We start from the raw sequence: 19,028 nt of genomic DNA, 5'->3' as shown, positions 1-19,028 counted from the left end.
CGTGCCCCATCCAATTTATGCAACGCCTACCGGCTTTTTGCCACCATAGATAGGCGGCAACTTTCGCGCAAACTTTTCTAAAAATTTTTTGACCCGGCAGTCAGTTAACTCGCCTTGACTCTTCGGACAGGATGATGCCCTCCAAAGACGCTAAAAAAGAGACCTTCTATATCGACAAAGACAAACAGTTCAACCGGTGGTATGAGCGCGTCCTCATAGAAGCCGACATTATGGACAAGCGCTACCCCATCAAGGGCATGCCAATCTTCAGCGCCTACGGCTACCACATGCACAACGCAATGATGAAGATACTAGAAAAGGAATGGGATAAGCTGGGTATCGACAAGGTTCAATTCCCTATCCTGATTCCTGAATTGTACCTGAAACGCGAAGCTCAACACTTGGCAGGTTTTTCGCCGGAAGTCTTTTGGGTAACCGAGGGCGGCAGCAAAAGCCTCGAGGCCAAGAGCGCGCTTCGCCCGACGTCCGAGACGGCGATATACTCCATGTTCTCTCTGTGGGTTCGCTCATTCAGAGACCTGCCCCTAAAGGTTCACCAAACATGTTGTGTATATCGCTATGAAACGAAGGTTCGTGTTTCGTAACTCAAGCCCCCTCGGAACCGTCTCATGCACGGGCGTACTACGTCGCTCTCGAGTATTGCCACCCGATGGCGCCTCGCGCCTCCTTTTGCAGAGTGAAGGTTTCCTGACGTTTTTTCTTTGGCCCCCACCCCAGGATACGCTGCCATTAATTCGCGCGCGCGAAATTTACTGGAATGAAGGACACACCTGTCACGCGACCAGAGAAGATGCTCTGCAAATGCTGGAAAACGCCTGGGCCTCCTATCTCTACCTCTTGAACGAGCACCTCGGAGTGTACGGAAAACGCCTGCGTCGCCCAGAATGGGACAAGTTCGCCGGTGCGGAACACACCGACGTCCTCGACTGCGTGTTGCCATCAGGGAAAGTCTTGCAATCCGTCGGTGCGCACTACCTTGGTCAGATATTTGCCAAGTCCTTTGACATTCACTTTTTAACGGATAAAAACACAAACGAACACGCGTACATGACCTGTTTCGGTGTTTCTACCCGCATGCTGGCGTCCTGTTTGGCGACGCATGGCGACAACAAGGGTCTTATTCTGCCTTCATCTATTGCCAAGTACCAGGTGGTAATCGTCCCACTCCTCTACAAGGGCAAAGAAGAAATGTGCGTGGAAGCCGGGAAAAAATGGAAGTCAACTTTGACAGCTGCGAACATTCCCTGTTATCTTGACGACTCCGAAAAAAATCCAGGCGAGAAGTACTACTACTGGGAAATGAAGGGAGTACCAATCCGTATGGAAGTTGGCCCCAGGGATGTGGAAAATGACCAAGTCTGTTTAGTCCGTCGCGACACTTCAGAAAAACACTTCGAACCCTCTGAAACCGTAATAGCAAAAATCAGATCCTTATTGTCCAACATAGATAACAATCTAAGGCAGAAAGCCAAGACTAAAGCAGACTCATACGTCGTCACTTGTAAAACCCTCGAAGAAGTCATCAAAGTTATCGAAACTCGTGGCGGATTTGCGAGAATCCCTTACTTTAGTTTCGATTTAGATGGGAAAGAAGGAGAAAAAATCATTCAAGAAAAAACCAACGCAGAGATTCGCGGATATGACCCAACTGAAACAATCGAGCCTGGCATGACCTGTCTCGTTACAGGAAAGCCTGCCAAACATTGGGCCTATGTTGCCAAGTCCTATTAAAAGCAAAACTATATATCAAAGTACCCTTGTATTCATTGTTTTTTTCAAAGCACATTTTTGATCTATTCATCCCTTTCCTCGTTTCCAATATGATCCCCCTCACAAAAAAACCAGGCTCAATAACCTCATCTAATTCGTTTCTAAAAATAGGTCATGCGCATCCCCTTCAATTTGCTGACGTTAAAAACTGTCGACGCCTTCAACAGGATTGGACGGGCTTTCTGGTGCTCTTTTCGCAAAACTCTGTTTCTTGAGATCACCAGCTCTTTTGTCTCCTGCAAACTCCTGAATTCGTACAACGCCACCCTCAACTTCGCGCGCTAGCGTCCAAGTCGTTCTTTCGCGATGCGGCGGCATAGATCACTAAAATCACTAATCGAATTTTGACTGTTCTTCAAAGGATTTATATGCACCTGGTTTTACAAATCCAACACTTCAGACATGATGCTAATTGCAGACGCTTCCGAAAAGCTGCCTTTTGTTCGAGATTGCAGAGTTATCAAAAAATACAAACGTAATTCGGGGGACGTCTATGTCATAGACAGTATTTTGAAGCAAAGAGTCAGTTCGCGAATTCGCAGGTAAGGTAGCCCTTGAATGAGTTCTGCGAGAAAAGATACTGAATAACACAAAATATCAAATTTGTATCAATTCTCTAAAACGGTTACTTTTGAAGTCCACGACTTTTTTATTCTCAAAATTTTAAAGAGCCCGACGATTTGAGGACGAAGAGGACGGATGAAATTCTAAGTCAGTTTCTGTGCTTGACAATATCCCCAACAACCCATTTAGCTGATTTCATGATACAATACGTCTGTTTTAAACCGCTCATCTTGAATGGGTGCATTCGGTTGACAGATGACCCAGAAAAGCGTATATGCCTCTCCGTTATTCAGAGATCCGTTTCAACGGGTTAGGGGGTTTCGTGCGTGACAGGTGATTTTGTTTAATCGCTTTGGACCGAACAAAAAAATTCTTCTGGACAATAAGCATAGACCAGCCGCGGTACAGCCCAACTCCTTTAAGTGAGATATGTGAGAATTGGATTGTCCTACCACCTTATAACGTGTTTTCTGCGTTGTCCGCAGACACAAAACCCTTGGTGAACACGTGATAAACACGATGGTTTTCGCGTGGAGCTTGATTTCTTCCTTGATATCATGTCTCCTCGATTCGACTTGAGAGTTGTTTTTTGTGAGCTGGTGAGCCAGTTACTCATCTAGCGTGACGCTAAGTCTCTCTTTCCAAGCATCGATGCATTCCTTCCACTTTTCGGATTCAGCAGACGTTAATAGCTTGTTTTCTGAGCTAGAACGTATTCGTCGGGACGCGTCTGTAAATCTGGCATCTGAGGCTAGACATTTGCAAAATGTGTAAACGTAAAATTCATTGAGCATATTTTTTAAATGTTCACTCCTGAAGTCCTCCAGTTTAAATGCCACGTCAAGTTTGCCTTGATTCAAAGAATCTGCCACGATGGCCAAAAACGTTACTTGGTTCAAAAAAAGGTTGTGAACGTTTTTGAAGTGTTCCAGTATTTTTAGAAGCGCATGGTGCTGACCGCATTGGCAAAAATAGCGAACAATGCTGGCAAACGACTTATTGTTTTGAGGTATCTTTGATTTTTCCATTTTCTCGAATATATCTAACATCTCTTTACAGTTATTTCTCTTGCTGTGAAGTTTCATTAGCACTATGTAGTCCTTCGTATTGTGCACTTCAATATTGCTAAAGCAATATTTGGCGTTCGTCTCGTCGTCGAAAAATTGGCAGGTGTAAAGTATGTACCGCCAAGTCTCATCGTTCGGCTCGATTTCCCAACGTGTGTTCATTTCTGAAAGAAGAGCCCTTGCCGTAAATAAGTCTCTGTTCTCGTAACACATCAAGAGCATGATGTTAATTGTATCGATATTTGGAGAGAGACGGTAGCTAGGAAGTCTGATAAAGACGTTCAATGCCTCCAACCAATTTTTCGTTTGAACGTGGAACTCGATCAAAATGTTGAAAAATTCAATTGTTGGACTAAGTTCGAGTTCGGCCATTTTTTGGATCAAGTTCATAATCCCCAATATGTCCCCTTTCTCTAGGTGATATTTGCCTATTGGTACAAGCGCACGGAGACTGTTTATAGAAAGAATCTTTTTGTCAACCTTTTCTAGTGTTTGAATAGCACTGCTGTACAATCGGCGATTGCACAACTCGTCTATGATTACTTCAAACAAAACTGAGTCCTCGATTTTTGTCTCCAATATCTCTTCATTTGACTTACTTGATACTTCATTTCTCAGGCGTACTGCCCTTTCTACAGCACGTGATTCCACAATTGGACTTTCCGCGACAAACCGGCTCTCTTTGTTTATTTGGAATCGATCGCCAATTTCTATGAAACAATTCTTGCCAATCTTGCTTGGGGAAGTAAAAAATTGTACCCAGTAATTTTTTGTGTTCTTTTTGTTCTTTACCTCAGCCTTTTTGTCTTCGAAATTTTTGGCCTGCATTTCTTTCGCCTTTTTGCATAGCTCTGGATAAAACTGGGACACTGCTGGAAAAAAGCGCACAAGTGATAAAATCCGATCGATAGATGCCGTGTCCAACCCCACCCTGTTCTCGTAAAACCAGTCGAGTATTTGAATACCTAGCTCTCCACTGCCGATGCGCACGCAAAGCTCAACAAGCTGGAAACGAAACTCGCTGGATGGTCTCAAATTCGTCTCTGATAAAATTTTTTTAATTGTAGCTTCAACCTGTTCCTTCTCAACTGGTTCGTGTAACATAGCTTCTAGCTCCTCTGCTATCTCGGCACATCTCCAATTGTAGTTCAAATATTCAAGTGCATCCATTTCAGTTTCCCTACCCTTTTCCGTTTTGATGGGGACGGAACGCGGGCCATCCGACAAGGCATGCGAGCTGTCGCTATACCAGCGTAATTTGGCTCTTCCTGATACCTGAAAGCAGAGCAAAGAAAGGCTGTAAGTAGAGGAACTTTTAGGTAGTCAACATTTTTGAATTCGGGACAACGGAAATTTAGCTGTGGTCTTGCCTCCATTTAATAGTAGATTACGCTTTCATACAGAGACAGTGTTCCATGGGTAAATAGCGAGTATTTTCCCCTTTCTAGTTTTGGCACCTTCTGACCTGCGTAGGACTGTTTCTTGATTTTCCAAGCCATTCGTATTTGTACAACAATCACATTCAGCTCTTCTTTTCACACAATAGCTTCTGCTAGTCCCCCTACCAGGGAAGCTGTGTTCGACTACGCGCCTGATGAAGATCATGCTTCAAACTGTGTGCTTGAACACTAGCAGGTGAAACCAAATAAAAACATTATTTTTGCTGGCGCGGACGCACAAAGTACATAAACCACTTTGTATGCGACTGCAATTGCGTATTCTTTAGGTTTTGCCGACCTCCTCTAGAGCGGATTCGGTAACAGTACAGTCGACCTCGACGAACGGTCAAAGTACATCTAGTCATACCTGCCGGAAAATTGCAGCATCACCTAACTTCATCTCCGAGCTGAAATGCTCTAAAACCTGACAAGAATTCCCTTGTTGTTCTTGCGTTCAATGTCTCGAAAACGTAAATGGATCAGATAGACACTTTGTTCGGTTGAGAACTATCCCTCGGAAGCACGTGTCAACGTTTGGACCAGTCGTACGCGCTCTGAAGCTGCGTTCGGTACGCGCACTCCATTTATCTTACGCACTATCGCCGGCACAGGTGAACCGCGCATACTCGAAGGTGCGCATGGCTGGCCGCGGTGCGCGTCGACCGCCCTCTCGAGTAGGGTTTGAGCCACGCGACACCCGGAATATTCGGAACAGTTGGTCCGCGGAATCGGAGGTCGGACGAGAGGTCTCTCAGACGGAATCCGCGTCTCGAACAAGCGCATGTGTCTCAAAACGCCACAGAGAGCGGCGGCGCTCCTATCGAACCGTGGGATCGTGCACACAGGCGATGTAGGACATGCTTCTCAATTTGAAAAATCTAACTAGCCCTTTGTAGTAGACGCGGCCACAACGCTCCGTTAGACCTCTGTTGGACACCTTTAGGCCGTGGGCCTAATCTCTCCGTTGAGAGCCCGAAAAAGAGCCGCCATTTTTTGGGTGCAATTTGATACACCGGGTCTTTTGCTAGCCACGGCGGTAGCGCTGTTGTCGCACAATCTCGCCGCCGGCGTGTGTTTAGTAAGTGCGGTACAGTTTGCGCTTGAGATACACGTTTTGGAAGGGTTACGGTTGTGTTTATGCCGATTCCTTTTATAGATAATTTGTATTAGTGACACCGAGCGTACGGCGACGTTGCTTCCGACTGGATCTATCTGGCGTCATCAGCGGACTGACGACCGGCACGAAGTTCCGCGTATGGGGTGAGAGGATTTAATTTTGGCTACGTAGTTACAACTGGCATGAAAAAAAAAAGGATCTTAGTTGGATGTGGCGTTGTCGAGAATTTAACGTAGTTTTTTCACATATATTCTTCGTACTCTCGAACTTGCGTACTATACTGTGCTTGGAGAATAAAGGAGACAGGAGCTTACTCTGTACACTGTATACTGAATTGAATTGCAAATTCCCGAGGGTGCGTCTCAGCAAAAACCATTGAGGGATCTTTTTTGTGCGCATCATATTAATCTAGCAGAATTTAGATGCAATAATTTACTCTGGTTGTATTCCATGTCAATTCATCCTGGTCCTGATAAAAATTTGGATGTTAGAGAGCAGAAGGATGGCGACAAGTCGGGTAATTCAGATGAGCAAATGCAGGCCGACAGAAGGCGCTTTTCGTTGCTTCGGATGCGAGCGGCCCTTGAGAAGCTAGAAGAAACACTCCAACCTGATCGCGTCTCTGAAGTATCCAGCGAACAAGTGAAATTCAAAGAGAGTACTCGAAGTCCTGACACGAGGTTTGGGGTTGAGACTCCTCCTTCAACTGCGAGAGAACCTTCTCGAGGTAATCAGACGAAACCTGCCAATGAAGCGCCCAAAAGTTTCGCCCAATACCAATCGAACCAACCCCTGAAGAGGGGCGCTGTAGATACTGAGGAAAAGAAGAGTTCGAGTGGTCAGAGAAAAGAAGGCAGGGGTCTGATGTCGAGTCCAAATGCAAATGCTCAAACGTGTTTGAAAGCAGATCTCTCGGGCAAAAGACCTCTCTTTAACTCGTCGTCAAACAGGATGTCCCTGCTCCTGGATAAGGGCAGGTCTCGGCAAAATACCCTCGCGCAGGGTCGCCATGCAGTCAATGTCGATTCGTCTGGGTCAGCGACGTCTCAACGCTTGCCTCCTCCACCTGTGCCAGTGAAACCGCAGAATTCAGCGTTGGGCAATATTTCTAGGTATTCTTTGGTCGACAGCGGATCTCTGCGTCCGTTAACGCAAAGCTACAATGCAACGCACATGCTCGGCGCACAGCACAGAGCCGGGGGCGCCGACATCGGGGCCAGACCCGGCGCGGACCTGCCATCGGCTGTGCCTTCGACTATAAGTAGAGTCTCGTCCAGTCAAGTGATATTGCGGTCGAGCCCACGAGAATCGCCGGTCTCGCCGGTGCAGGAGAGAAGGGGCCATGCGGAGGCGGTTAGTAACGCGTACGTTTTTTGTGTGTGTTGTGTGGCTCGGTCTCACGAGCGCCGTGTCTCGTTGCGCCTCGAGTTTACTGAGAGGTCGGCGGACGCGGTCCCCACCTGGCTCGTGCTCTGACGGAGTGCGCTGCGCGTTGCGATTGGGGACAGAGTGAACTTGTGTCGCGGCGGTGACGCGTTGCGTCGTGTAAATTTTGCGGTTGTCTGTCTGAGGGACCGATACTGACGCCCCGAGCACGTTTACACAGGTCCCAAACCGAAGCCGGTACCATCAGGATAGACGAGAAGGGTCGTCAGTTCACCGTGGGGAAGCCCCGAGATTCGAGCTACTACATGCTGAATATAGAGGAGCCGACGAACAACAACTATTGGTCAATTCTCTCCAAAAACAAAAGTATAGCGGCGGTTGGAAATTTTGCTAAGGGCATAGCCAAGAATCTGTCTAAGAATCGGGCAAGTCTTGAGTTGGGCGAGGGAGATGCGTATCACGGCCAGGGTGACGACTGGGACATGCCGAGGCGTGCGGAGTCTCATTGGCAGATGCCTTGTCTGGATCGGACTTCTAAAGAGGTGCAGAGCCTGGTCGACATGAGCGTCCTGGACGAGGGATACCACATCGAGTTGGGCGTTCCTGGCACGAGCTTTCCGGAGACGCTGTCTCTCGACTACGAGTCTGAGTACACTCCCTACTACGGCAAGTATATTTACAACGTGAATCACGTGAACTACATCGGACACGACGAAGAAAACGATACGTACTGGGTTGTGTCGATAGAGTCCCTCAACCGCAACAGGAGGCAAGAATTTATCAAAGCGCTGGTTCGCGGCACCGACGGCTACTATCGGCTCAAGATCGAGACCAGCCTGCTACAGGCCGGCGGTATTGGCACCCTGGCCGACAAGGCCAAGGGATCCGGCCTCAGAAAGCTGCAGTCCGCCTACAAAGACATCCCGGAGTTGGAGAGGGTCAAGTTCGTGCGCGTGAGGGATCCAGGGCTAAAGGAGGAGCTCCTGTCCATGGAAGAGAAAGAGGTGGCGTTGGGCGCCAAGTACAAGTTCGGTGTTCTGTACGTTAAGCCTGATCAGACGGAGAATGAGATCTTCGCCAATTGTGACCCGAGTCCGGCTTTCTATGAGTTTTTAGAATTTTTGGGTGAAAAGATCGAACTCCGCGGCTGGTCTAAGTTTCGGGGTGGCCTGGACGTGAAAACCGGGAACACCGGGGAGCACTCGATCTATCACGAGATCAATGGCATCGAAATCATGTTCCATGTCTGCGTGATGCTTCCATCACAACCCAACGACCTTCAGCGAGTCGAGCGAAAGCGCCACATTGGAAATGACGTTGTGGTCTTTGTGTTTCTTGAGGAAGGCTGCGAGCCCTATTTGGTCACGAAGCTCACTTCCAAGTTCGTCCAGGTTCAGTACATAGTGAAGGTGTGTCCTGGGACGGGAACTGGGCCCTCCAATCCTACCAAGTACATGCTCGCTGTCGTCACGAAGGCCGGCATAGAACCGCACATGCCACAGCTCCTGTTTCCGTCGATATACGAGAGAACGCCGGAATTCAGGAACTTTCTCTTGACAAAGGCCATCAATTCTGAGAGAGCGTCTCTCATGTCCGCAGAGTTTCATATGAAGGCCAGGCACACTAGAAAATTCTTTATGAAAGATCTCTACGAGAGATATTCCTAGAAGTTGAATTAAATGCGTTTTTTCAATTCTGTTTACTACTACTTGATCCCAGACCTTTTTTGTGTTTTTGTGTGCTATCCCGACCTTAGCAAAGTTCTCCGTTTGCCGTTCGAGCTTCGGCGGCACGCTCGCGGATTGCGCCGGTACGCGCGTCTGAAGAGCACTCGGCCTCGGGTTGGCGCACTGCCGTCAGGACGACGCCCCCTTCTTCGTGAGCTGTTCGCGCGTATTTTGTGGCGCGCGTGCCCCCTTGCTCTTCCCTGTCTCCTAGGGGCCTCACACGCGTCTGTCGGCGGCAGCGGATGCGTCCCGCCGCTGCTCTGGGCAGGGGCGCGCCGGATCCGTCCTCCGCCCTTTCCGCGCGGGCGCCCTCGAAAGAACCAGTGCTTCTGGTCGCGGGAGGTCCGTCCCCTCGTCGACGGCGGCCGTTCCTAGTCCCCCGTGGGCCCGGGCGGGTCCTCGCAGTCCAGGCTGAGTTGGTTCAACAAAATTTTCATTTTGACGGTCGCCCCGACGATGAGGTCCTTCGCGCGAGTCAGTTCGAGCGATGCGTTTTTGATTTCTCGCCCGCACCGATCTATGGAGCAGATGGTTTGTATCCAGCGAGAGAGCGGGTCTCTTTGGGAACGGATGGTCTCTCTGTCAAATATCGAGACGGCAATTTCCGATAGCAGTACGATTGTGCAAATTGTACCCCAGCGCTCGATTTTTTCGGGTTCTAGTCTCCTCAATTCCGCGGTTATGTGGTCGATGTTGTAGCAGGGGTCCGCGTCCCTGCCCGTGAATGCGATGGGGGGAGAGTAGCCCGTGTAGAGGTTGACTAAGTCGTGCAGAGCGGTGTAGGCCAGCAGCCCGCGAAAGTGGCCATAGGTCTTATTGAAGCATGGGGTGAGCAAGACAAACTGCCAATAAACCGCGTGCTTATTTTGGTTTGAATCTGGGACCGAGCGGAGGATGGCCCGGCACATTTCGAACTTCATCTCGCTGTGTTGCATCGACTCGTAGCCGTGAGGAGGACTCTGCGCTAGGAATTTCGCGAGAATGCAAGAAATGGAAGATTGGACGGAGGCGAGTATCCCCTGGCAAACTGGATCGACCAAGACTCTGTAAAAAATTGGAATGACCACAAAGTACTCATCAAAGGTGAGGTCGAGTGCATTTGTCTTTAGACAAGCAGATATTAGATCAAAAAAAAGCTGAACACGATATTGAAGTAAGTCTTCTTTTTTCAACATCGACTGCTTTTCTTTTGCTATTGTGGGAGACAAAGATTCGTCGCCCGAGTCTAATTCACTTTTGTTTACACTTTTGGACAAGGAAGTGGCTGCCAAGGAGCTGTCTGCTTCGAAAAACCTTTTTCTTGTTGTCGTTGACTCGTCTGCCGCCTCTTGATTCGCCGCGTCGGCGGCGTTTTCCAAGCCGTCCAGGCGCGCACCAAAGTACCTGAAGCAGGCTCTGATATAGTCTAGGTTCATTTTGAAGTGCCACCTCGTCAAGCATTTCCTCTTGGGGCGGCGAGCAGGTTCGGCCTTGGAATTGAAGTGCGCAGCCACGCCCTCAGAGGAGCCCTGAACTGCGGTCGGGAGTAGTCTCGAGAGAGTGTGAAAGGCAGCCTCCAACGAAAGGAGACACGACTGAGTGCAGAGCTGGCCGAGGAGCCATTCAACAACGAATGCCGGACAGGACTTGAACTTGGAGACATAAATCAAGACAGAATAATCCATCAAGTTAGAAAGAGCAACTTCAGGCGTAGAAAACAGCCACTGACGCAAATCCTTGTATTTCAACGGACAACTAGAGATTTTCGGGTCCCCGCTCTCCTTTTCTGTGAACAGGAAAGGCACATACTGTTTTGTGATATCAGTGTAACAACGGTCGCTGACATTAATGCCGTTGGATAGTCTCTTGAATTCATTCACCAGTTGGAGCAAAACATCGCCATCGTCAGTCTTTCCTGTTGATTGGAGAAAATTAGAGACGAGTCCAGAACTTTCCCATTGCTGCTCGTTCTCTTCGTCCTCTAGATCCAGAAGTACAGCGTCGAGGCGATCCGTAAGAATTTTTTCATTTTCGTTTTTCTTAATCAAGCTGTCAACGAACCTAGACCCAGTTAACCGCGTCGCATTGGCAGAAGAAGACCTCCTACTCCTGCCCTTCACTGCGCCTACGCCTCCGACATCCAAATCGAGAGAATCGGTCGGCGTGCCAGACTTCATCGTCGCCCCGTCACTTGCTCGCTGGCCATCGCGTCTCGTTACACCCAGAATCTGCTCAGCAGCCTCCATCTCCTCTTTCGCGCCTTCAAATAAACTTAAAAACACAGGCCATAGCCATCGGTCAGAACCTTCTCTTTGTCATGAAAAATTCAAGCAAATGACAAGAATATACCATTGTAAAAAACCACTTTGAAAACCCTGTTCTTTTTCTCTTTTTGAAATACCCTCTTCGGACGAAAAGTAACTGGATTTAACAGCCTTCGATGTCTTCCTCGGCTTTCTAGATGTGCCGCTGCTCTTGGGAAGACGAGGTTTTGACTTTTCCATGATTTTCGAATCAGGAACCTCACGTTCAGCTTGGATGCCGCCTCAAAATAACCTAATGATGTATCACCATTCAGAAGCGTTCAATCACCGAATTTCAACCTTCGACAAAAACAGCAGCTCTGTTCGCGCCAACGCTATTTGTATCGTTGTGTTTTTTCATACAAATAAAAAATAATATTTTGCTTCTTTGCGTACACCAAAAACGTAGAAAAAAGGGAGAAAATACCATTCGTCTTGCAGATTTTTATTTACTCTCATAGACCTCGCATTTCATCATTAATCGAACGGCTCGCGCCATGAGCTGTGCGCCCTAGAAAATCTTCTAAGCCATACAACGAGAATACACAATGCCGCTGAAGCGAGGATCGATACAACTAACATCTCCTTCACCACAACTACACTGCACCGATTTCTCTTGAAGCCGTCACGTCGGTAGATAGTGCACCCTCTTCACGCATCAGTCCGGTCGAGAAAAAAATTTCCTTGCAATAGTTATCGACGTTCCTCTCTGCTCACACTTATACCGCGGCCTGAATGCATTTATTTTGAACTCTTGTACCGTCGAGCAAAGCGAAACTCGATGCACATTGGTACAGCTGCTTTTCTGTTTTTGGTAACATCAAGTCATTTTTTTGCCCGTTAAGAAGTATCGTGTACTCAGAGCAAAATTTTACTTTGGCCGTCTTACAACTATTCTAAGTCTGCATCCTGCCTGCTTTTCGTCTAAACTCAAAGTTTGTTTGAGATGCTACTAAGCGCTAATGGCACCTTTTTGCTGCCGACAAGTTTTGACTGTTTAAATGCACTGCCCGATAGATTGCTAAACCGCACTGCTCCTTTGTAACATTGTACAGCGTATGTCTCTCATATTATTTGTGTCAAACTTTTTGTATTACCTTCCCGAATCTCTCTGAAAACTGCAAGTAGGTTGCTGGCATTTTCTGGGTTACTTCACGATATGCACTTTTGTTTTTCTCCTGTCTTTTTGATTGCATTCACTCTGTCGGCTTTGCTCTAAAGTTATGAAAATTGTCCAAATATCTTAGATTCTTTAAGAGATAATCGTATATCTAAGCTCGGAGTCTTCTAGCACGCTACACTCCCTCTCTTTTCGCCGCTTCGTCCAACAGAAAAAGCAACGCTTAGTTATATAAAGGACTCTTACTAGCTGAATGGTCAACTATAGAACGGCAATCTCTTCATGTCGAAGAGGGCTTCTGTTGCGCATATCCTTCTCTGTCATCATTGACTAAATTCATTTGTTGCAAATGATAGTAAGCGCGATAGTCACTTGCCCTTCTAGATATACCTGCACACAGCATCTGATAACTGATACGAAAAGATGTGTCAATGGTCATATTACTCACTCTCATTTGATAGTTTAGACGAATAGACGAGACTTTCTGTGCCCACAATTCGTAGGTTGTATGCACTTTTGACATAGCAAGTCGAATATATTTGTTAAAAAACATAGTGGAGTGACGAAAGCTCGAGATTTACTGTCTTGTGTGCTAGTTAGTTATTTTTTTCTGTTGCATCAAACAGAGAAACGTTAGCCGCTTAGGTTTTTTACCTCGAGAGAGTAAGGAGATGTAATTTCTGGTAAAAATATAGGCTCTGGATATTTTTGGACGCTATGCAATCTTGCATTTTAATGAATTCAAACGTTTTTGTTCGACTGTATTAAGAATTCAGCCCTTTGATGAATAGTTCGGCTTGAACAGGTGGATGATTTTACCTTCAGGAATAGTGTTTTTGATGAAATCCAATAGCAGTGATATGGGTATGGAGTGAGGCATGTTAGGATGGTAGCAAGTAATCGGCTGCTTAATCTGTTTTTCTAGTTTTTGAATTTCATTGATGGTCGATTCCAGAAGGTCTTGGGAAAGCATGCTGGACCTAGATGTTTGAAGTGATGACGGTATAAAGTGTGGGCTCAAGCATTTTAGAACGGACTCTTTTGTCTCTTCTGAGGTTTGAGGGCCGTATTTGAAGTCGACGATGCCCATATTAGTTTCCTTGATCTTCATCTCTTTATCTAGGATAAACTCCAGTACCCACTCGAACTCGAATTGGTCTTTTGGATCAGAAGAGTACGCCTTCTCACACCTTCTGTTTAAAATTCTGACATAATGGTAGCGGCCAATCTGGCTACTGTTGTCTATCTCGATAGATAGTGGTGGACCCACGGTGATGTGAACATACCAGGTACCGCGGACGTCCTTATATCTAAGCTTATCGTAGAGAATACTATGAAGTTTGTAAATGGCCGGAGATATCATGGTAGCATTCAAGAATTTCATGACAGAGGCAAGCCCCGAGTCTTCAGGTATAGGCTTGTCAACGTGAAGAACGCCAGATAACATCTGCGCGTAGTCGCCGGATTCTTTGAAGTGATTCTTAATGGATTCTTGTATATGCGGAATGAGTTCAGGATTGAACGTGGCGGCTAGTTTCAGGAGGCATTCTTCGACTGAGTTGTTTCTGCATTCTTTAGGTGAGGTTACGTATATGGGCTCTCCATCGTAGTTGAATACAGATAACCTGTTGCAGAGGAGAGAAAAGTCTCTGTGGACTGGGAGTTTACGCAGAGGTTTTTTCCAAATGCTCATATACTGCGCAGATTCGCTCAAAAAGGGTTGCATTTGCATCAAAATTTGTTTTTGCGTCTCGCTTTTCATTTCCTTATCCAAAATATAATCAAGTATCGAAACGGACACGTCAAGCTTCGGTTGACTTAAACATATCTTGAACACGACCAACCAGACGAACGAAAAATTTTCTTCTGCGCCAGTTCCGTAGCTCTTTTCCGATTTTCGATGACGAACTTCTATAAAATCGGCATATATGCTGATTCGAACCTTCCAAGAACCTTTCACATCTCGGTATTCGAACAAGTCTCCAAATTGCTTCTTCATATTGAAAACTGCGGGAAACATGATAGCCTGGTTAATACATTTTAATACCAAGATGCAGTTAGGCTGCTTTTCCATTTGGACAACTTTAGAGATAAAACTGCTTAGTTGGATGATGATATCATTGTCCTGATTCTTGCATTGGTCGAGCAATTCGATCAAATTTTCGGCGTCTGCAGGACTATCTGTATAGTATGCAATAGCATAGATAATGCTTCTCACCTTATAGGCAGTATCCATGTTCCCGTCACCTTTGAATATCTTGGTACATAGGTTGGTAAGGGTCCACAAAAATATGCGAAAAAAAAATCATTCAATAGCAAATTTGTGAAACGAATATAACATACCCATGTCGATGACAGTTCGTCGATAATTTCAATACCGTTGCTCAACCTGGGAAGGTCTGTATGAACAAGTAAACTAGGTATAGGTCGGTTCCATATTACTCGGCAAGCGTTTTGAATGTTCTGTATCAGCAAAGAATCATTCACACTACATTCATGAGTTTTGCCCTCAAAATTGTATTCGAGACTTTCTCGGGGGTCAATAGTTTTACGCTTTCTCATCGAGCCTTCGATTGCATTGTCTACTTTTAGGTCTATTTTTGGCCTAGATGACATTTTAATAATGTGAGGTTTCTCATCCGGTCTTACCTTGATATTCACAGAGCTAAGCTTTGGCTCTGAATGCGACATCTTCCTGTTCTCGCCTATCAAAGGAGACGATTCTGGGGCTTCGTTGACTGGAGAATTCTGTGATTCGGCTATTTCTTCGGACGAGGATGACAACTTCAATTTAGACAAACCATGACTTATAGGTGATGCAGGTGATAGGGGCCTATTTTTAGGCGATGAATTTCGCAGTTGTGATGCGGTTGAGCTGAAATCTTCGTATAATACAGACTGAAGAGTATCTGGGTTGCCAGAGTGTTCTTGGGTAGTGGCCGCCTCCACTTCATCAGCTGGCCCCTCGTCAATCTTAGTATTTTGTTGATCAGGCATTAAACCCCAAGATGTGTGCGATAAGCAATGCTAATTCTGGTGACAAAACCAGTAAATATTAGCCCAAAAAAAGTATTCTCTTTCTAGGTCGCAAGAGAACGCTAAATCCAAAAATTTTCAAAAATCGCTGTCTGACAAAAAAAGGGGCGAAAGAAACGCAGAACAAAAGGCGGTCGAATCAAGACAGTCAAAAATGTATGCGCGCAGCGACGGGCGCTTCAAGTGAGCAGGAACGCACAATTTCTTTCGAGGAACGTAGCTCTAAGCAAACTGTGCTGTAACAGTTATTGATGTCGCACAGGATAATGTGATAAATGGGGGCGTCTTTTATTGCCAGCCAGTTCTTTTTTTTATAAAATGCTCAGATACACAAAAATAAATCTTTTTTGTTTTGTTAGATGAATTCTTTTTTTTCTCTTCGGCTATCTTAACTCTAACCCCTAGACATGAAGTGTGATCCAGTTGATTCTGCGAAGCAGAAGACTGCGGATGACGGTGCAAAAATGGCATTCGACATCAAGCTTTTTGCTTCGAATGTATTTACAGATCAGGAAATGGTGAATAGAGTGCCCAAGACAATCTATGACTCTTACAGGACCGCTGTTAAATCATTTGTATCCCTCGAACCAAAAATTGCCGATGTCATTGCGGTAGCAATCAAAGATTGGGCAATCTTCAAGGGTGCCACTCATTACACCCATTGGTTTCAGCCTATACACATGTACACCGCTGAAAAGCACGAGTCCTTCATTACTCCTAGAGGAAATTTCAAGGCCATCTTAGTATGTCTAAAAGAAAAGTGTTTTTTGAAGGGACCTGGAATTTTTTACCTTGCCATTCCGAGAGCGTCGACATTTGACTTTTTTCACTAATGACGAATTGTTGCGAAGGGATTTACTGGTACTCAACTACTTCGTGGAGAGCCAGATGCCTCTTCGTTTCCGAATGGTGGTGCTCGCAGTACCTCTCAGGCTCGTGGATACACCACTTGGGATCCGACAAGCCCCCCTTTCGTTCGATATTTCGATGGCGCGTGTGTCCTGTATATACCTACTTGTTTCTGCTCCTGGACCGGCGTCGCACTCGACATGAAGACCCCCTTGCTTCGTTCGTGCCACACAATTTCTATGGAGGCCACTCGCTTGCTGCGACTTTTGGGCGATAATTATGTCGAATACGTCGACAGTAACATTGGCGCCGAGCAGGAATTCTTTGTCATAGACAGTAAGGACTATAAAGAAAGGGTGGACATAGTCTTTTCGGGGCGCACTATCTTCGGTGCGAAGCTCATTAGGGGTCAAGAATTGGAAGACCAATATTTTTCATCTATTCCCACTCGCATCTTGGCTTTTATCCAAGAAGTTGAATTGGAGCTCTGGAAGCTCGGCATCTCTGCTCGCACTCGCCATAGAGAGGTCGCTCCTGGACAATACGAAATGGTAGCCTTATATGAGTCCGCGAACCTTGCTGCCGATCATAACGTGCTTCACATGGAAATTTTACGAAATACCGCTTCGAAGCACGGTCTTTCCGTTCTACTTCATGAAAAGCCATTTTCTGGTATCAACGGAAGTGGAAAACATAATAACTGGTCTCTCTCTACCAGTTATGGCCTGAACCTATTCGAACCATCCGATAATCCCCGCCAAAATATGGTCTTTCAGGTATTTCTTTGTTGCATCCTTCGTTCCATCGATCTTCACGCGGACTTGCTCCGACTCTCCATCGCTGTTCCGGGGAACGACCACAGACTCGGCATGAGCGAGGCACCGCCTTCCGTCATGACTGTCTATCTTGGGTCAGAGATATCTGAGCTCGTCGAATACCTGCTCTCTCTTCGGGAGTACGCTAGTATGGAAAAAGGCAAAGAAACCTCCGATTCACACATAGATCCTCTATCCATCCTTCATATTGCGCCATCCGCCGTTGCGCCCTTCAAGCGAGACCGCACAGATCGTAACAGAACATCTCCCTTCGCATTCACTGGCAATAAATTCGAGTTTCGTTCTCCTGGTTCCTCTCAAAGCATCGCTCACATCGCCACCATTTTGAACACTATCTTCGCTGACTCCATTCGCGCCTTCTCGGACGAACTAGAAGAACTGCTCAAGGCAAGCAGCCACTTAGAATCCACCGTACTTCAATTGATGCAAAAGTTCTTGAAGCAGCACAAACGTGTCACTTTTGAGCTTGACGGCTATTCGAAATCTTCCAGACAGCTGGCCGAAGACCTGGGACTTCCGTACTTCGAAGAAACGGTCGTCGCCATCAGCCAATTCGTCTCGGAGAAAAACATACAACTCTTCAGCTCGCTTAAAATTCTCGCTCCGAATGAAGTCAAGATTCGGTACAACATATACCTCAGCTACTATATCAACGTGATCAGAATCGAGGCCAATTGCGCCATCAACATGGTAAACGTGTCTATCGTGCCAGCCGCCCTCGAATACCAGAAAAAGATCGCCGAATCGGTCCTCGCCACCGCAAAAGCCGGATCTTTGGACCTGTGTCCCAGTTCCAACGAACCGGTGTTGGACTTACTAAAAAAAGTTAAGCATCTGATTGACCAACTCATCTTGTCCACCAACACTCTCGAGGGTTTGGTTCCAGACTTTCGGCCCCACGCCGACTCGGCGTACCTGCTGTCCGTCGCCGAACAATGTCGAGATAAGGTCGGGCCGGCCATCCAAACTGTCCGCGGCATCGTCGACCAGCTCGAGGGACTGGTTGACCAACGTCTTTGGCCCTATCCGAAATATTCACAAATACTATTTCGATGCTGAGCCATTTTTTCTCTGACTCAATGGCGCTTTTAAGAACGACCAAATCGACGTCTCGACCCGTTTGCCAAAATAGGAGGCTATTTCCCGAAAACAAAATAAAGGCTTTGGCACAGTCCTATGTTAGTAGCTAGATACTAGAAACGTTGAGTACAAAAATAAAGGAAAACTCGAATTTCTTACAGTACTCCCATTCAAAGACATCCGGACGTTCTGTAACACCAGTTTCGTGTGTCAACGCTTCAAACCACGCGTTTCTATGTTGAGGCTCGACGCGCGTAAGAGAGAGAGACCGCGTTTAGTTGTGTGCATTTGACCGCCCTTTGTAGAGCAAACTAGGCCATATTGTCCAGTTTAGGACAACACTCCTTGAATGCTGTGCCCAAAGAGCCGTGAAATGACGCGTAAATATGCACGCAAGTCAGACTATTCGGTGAAAGGCGCAGACGGCATGTTATTGTAAACCAAAAACAAGCGTAGGACTACCGTACGTGTGATTGGTACCTTAATGGTCCGTCCAGGCATGACTCGCCTGCACGGATTTGTGATGTGCGAATCCGCCCCTTCCGACCCGTGAGCGTTGGTGCAGTCTGACGGCTAAGGCTTTAAAGCGTTGTCAACTAACATCTCTGCAGAAAAATAATTATGACAACTGCAATGACTAAATTTAGAATACACACAGAGGGGAATTTATGCACCATCTCCCTTCCTTCTGGTAGGTTTAATCATCTACACACAAACACAAACTATAGTGTAAA

General features: G+C 46.5%; 6 protein-coding genes across 7 annotated transcripts; 3 read left to right on the top strand and 3 right to left on the bottom strand.

Annotated features, from left to right (window-relative positions):
* Positions 1 to 14: 14 nt before the first annotated feature.
* Positions 15 to 1,775, top strand: LOC126317122 (proline--tRNA ligase 2-like). Its single transcript, XM_049993098.1, has 2 exons — positions 15 to 590; positions 739 to 1,775. The coding sequence occupies exons 1-2, from the start codon at positions 132 to 134 to the stop codon at positions 1,750 to 1,752; spliced, it is 1,473 nt and encodes a 490-aa protein (XP_049849055.1). The 5' UTR covers positions 15 to 131; the 3' UTR covers positions 1,753 to 1,775.
* A 654-nt stretch (positions 1,776 to 2,429) lies between these two features.
* LOC126317106 (uncharacterized) lies at positions 2,430 to 5,016 on the bottom strand. Its single transcript, XM_049993082.1, has 2 exons — positions 4,824 to 5,016; positions 2,430 to 4,697 (listed from the first exon to the last, which is right to left on the bottom strand). Exon 2 carries the CDS (start codon positions 4,590 to 4,592, stop codon positions 2,964 to 2,966), a length of 1,629 nt encoding a protein of 542 aa, XP_049849039.1. The 5' UTR covers positions 4,593 to 4,697; positions 4,824 to 5,016; the 3' UTR covers positions 2,430 to 2,963.
* Positions 5,017 to 5,376: 360 nt separating this feature from the next.
* On the top strand, positions 5,377 to 9,077 carry LOC126317105 (uncharacterized). 2 transcript variants are annotated; one of them, XM_049993080.1, is made up of 4 exons: positions 5,377 to 5,430; positions 5,761 to 6,333; positions 6,401 to 7,342; positions 7,585 to 9,077. In XM_049993080.1, the coding sequence occupies exons 3-4, from the start codon at positions 6,429 to 6,431 to the stop codon at positions 9,029 to 9,031; spliced, it is 2,361 nt and encodes a 786-aa protein (XP_049849037.1). In that variant the 5' UTR covers positions 5,377 to 5,430; positions 5,761 to 6,333; positions 6,401 to 6,428; the 3' UTR covers positions 9,032 to 9,077. The 2 variants fall into 2 exon arrangements, with proteins under 2 accessions (XP_049849037.1, XP_049849038.1); XM_049993081.1 differs by having other exon boundaries at positions 5,388 to 5,430; positions 5,758 to 6,333.
* A 385-nt stretch (positions 9,078 to 9,462) lies between these two features.
* On the bottom strand, positions 9,463 to 11,647 carry LOC126317126 (uncharacterized). The gene is made up of 2 exons (XM_049993101.1): positions 11,420 to 11,647; positions 9,463 to 11,341 (listed from the first exon to the last, which is right to left on the bottom strand). The coding sequence occupies exons 1-2, from the start codon at positions 11,572 to 11,574 to the stop codon at positions 9,463 to 9,465; spliced, it is 2,034 nt and encodes a 677-aa protein (XP_049849058.1). The 5' UTR covers positions 11,575 to 11,647.
* A 161-nt stretch (positions 11,648 to 11,808) lies between these two features.
* LOC126317103 (uncharacterized) lies at positions 11,809 to 15,857 on the bottom strand. The gene is made up of 3 exons (XM_049993078.1): positions 15,729 to 15,857; positions 14,837 to 15,526; positions 11,809 to 14,750 (listed from the first exon to the last, which is right to left on the bottom strand). The coding sequence occupies exons 2-3, from the start codon at positions 15,488 to 15,490 to the stop codon at positions 13,266 to 13,268; spliced, it is 2,139 nt and encodes a 712-aa protein (XP_049849035.1). The 5' UTR covers positions 15,491 to 15,526; positions 15,729 to 15,857; the 3' UTR covers positions 11,809 to 13,265.
* Positions 15,858 to 15,914: 57 nt separating this feature from the next.
* On the top strand, positions 15,915 to 18,457 carry LOC126317104 (type-3 glutamine synthetase-like). The gene is made up of 2 exons (XM_049993079.1): positions 15,915 to 16,272; positions 16,381 to 18,457. Exons 1-2 carry the CDS (start codon positions 15,937 to 15,939, stop codon positions 18,271 to 18,273), a joined length of 2,229 nt encoding a protein of 742 aa, XP_049849036.1. The 5' UTR covers positions 15,915 to 15,936; the 3' UTR covers positions 18,274 to 18,457.
* Positions 18,458 to 19,028: the final 571 nt, after the last annotated feature.

The sequence above is a fragment of the Schistocerca gregaria genome, unplaced genomic scaffold (genome assembly GCF_023897955.1).
Source record: "Schistocerca gregaria isolate iqSchGreg1 unplaced genomic scaffold, iqSchGreg1.2 ptg000621l, whole genome shotgun sequence".
NCBI lineage: Eukaryota > Metazoa > Arthropoda > Insecta > Orthoptera > Acrididae > Schistocerca > Schistocerca gregaria.
This window is presented reverse-complemented; position numbering and strand designations above follow the sequence as displayed.

Bases quoted from the DNA above. Each gene is read 5' to 3' on its own strand.
- LOC126317122 (XM_049993098.1), top strand. From the start codon at position 132: ATGATGCCCTCCAAAGACGCTAAAAAAGAGACCTTCTATATCGACAAA. The intron at 591-738 runs GTTCGTGTTTCG...CCCCCACCCCAG, and splicing joins TATATCGCTATGAAACGAAG to GATACGCTGCCATTAATTCG.
- LOC126317106 (XM_049993082.1), bottom strand. From the start codon at position 4,592: ATGGATGCACTTGAATATTTGAACTACAATTGGAGATGTGCCGAGATA.
- LOC126317105 (XM_049993080.1), top strand. From the start codon at position 6,429: ATGTCAATTCATCCTGGTCCTGATAAAAATTTGGATGTTAGAGAGCAG. The intron at 7,343-7,584 runs GTACGTTTTTTG...ACGTTTACACAG, and splicing joins GCGGAGGCGGTTAGTAACGC to GTCCCAAACCGAAGCCGGTA.
- LOC126317126 (XM_049993101.1), bottom strand. From the start codon at position 11,574: ATGGAAAAGTCAAAACCTCGTCTTCCCAAGAGCAGCGGCACATCTAGA. The intron at 11,342-11,419 runs GTATATTCTTGT...TGTGTTTTTAAG, and splicing joins CAAAGTGGTTTTTTACAATG to TTTATTTGAAGGCGCGAAAG.
- LOC126317103 (XM_049993078.1), bottom strand. From the start codon at position 15,490: ATGCCTGATCAACAAAATACTAAGATTGACGAGGGGCCAGCTGATGAA. The intron at 14,751-14,836 runs GTATGTTATATT...CTATGTACCAAG, and splicing joins ACGAACTGTCATCGACATGG to ATATTCAAAGGTGACGGGAA.
- LOC126317104 (XM_049993079.1), top strand. From the start codon at position 15,937: ATGAAGTGTGATCCAGTTGATTCTGCGAAGCAGAAGACTGCGGATGAC. The intron at 16,273-16,380 runs GTATGTCTAAAA...ATTGTTGCGAAG, and splicing joins GAAATTTCAAGGCCATCTTA to GGATTTACTGGTACTCAACT.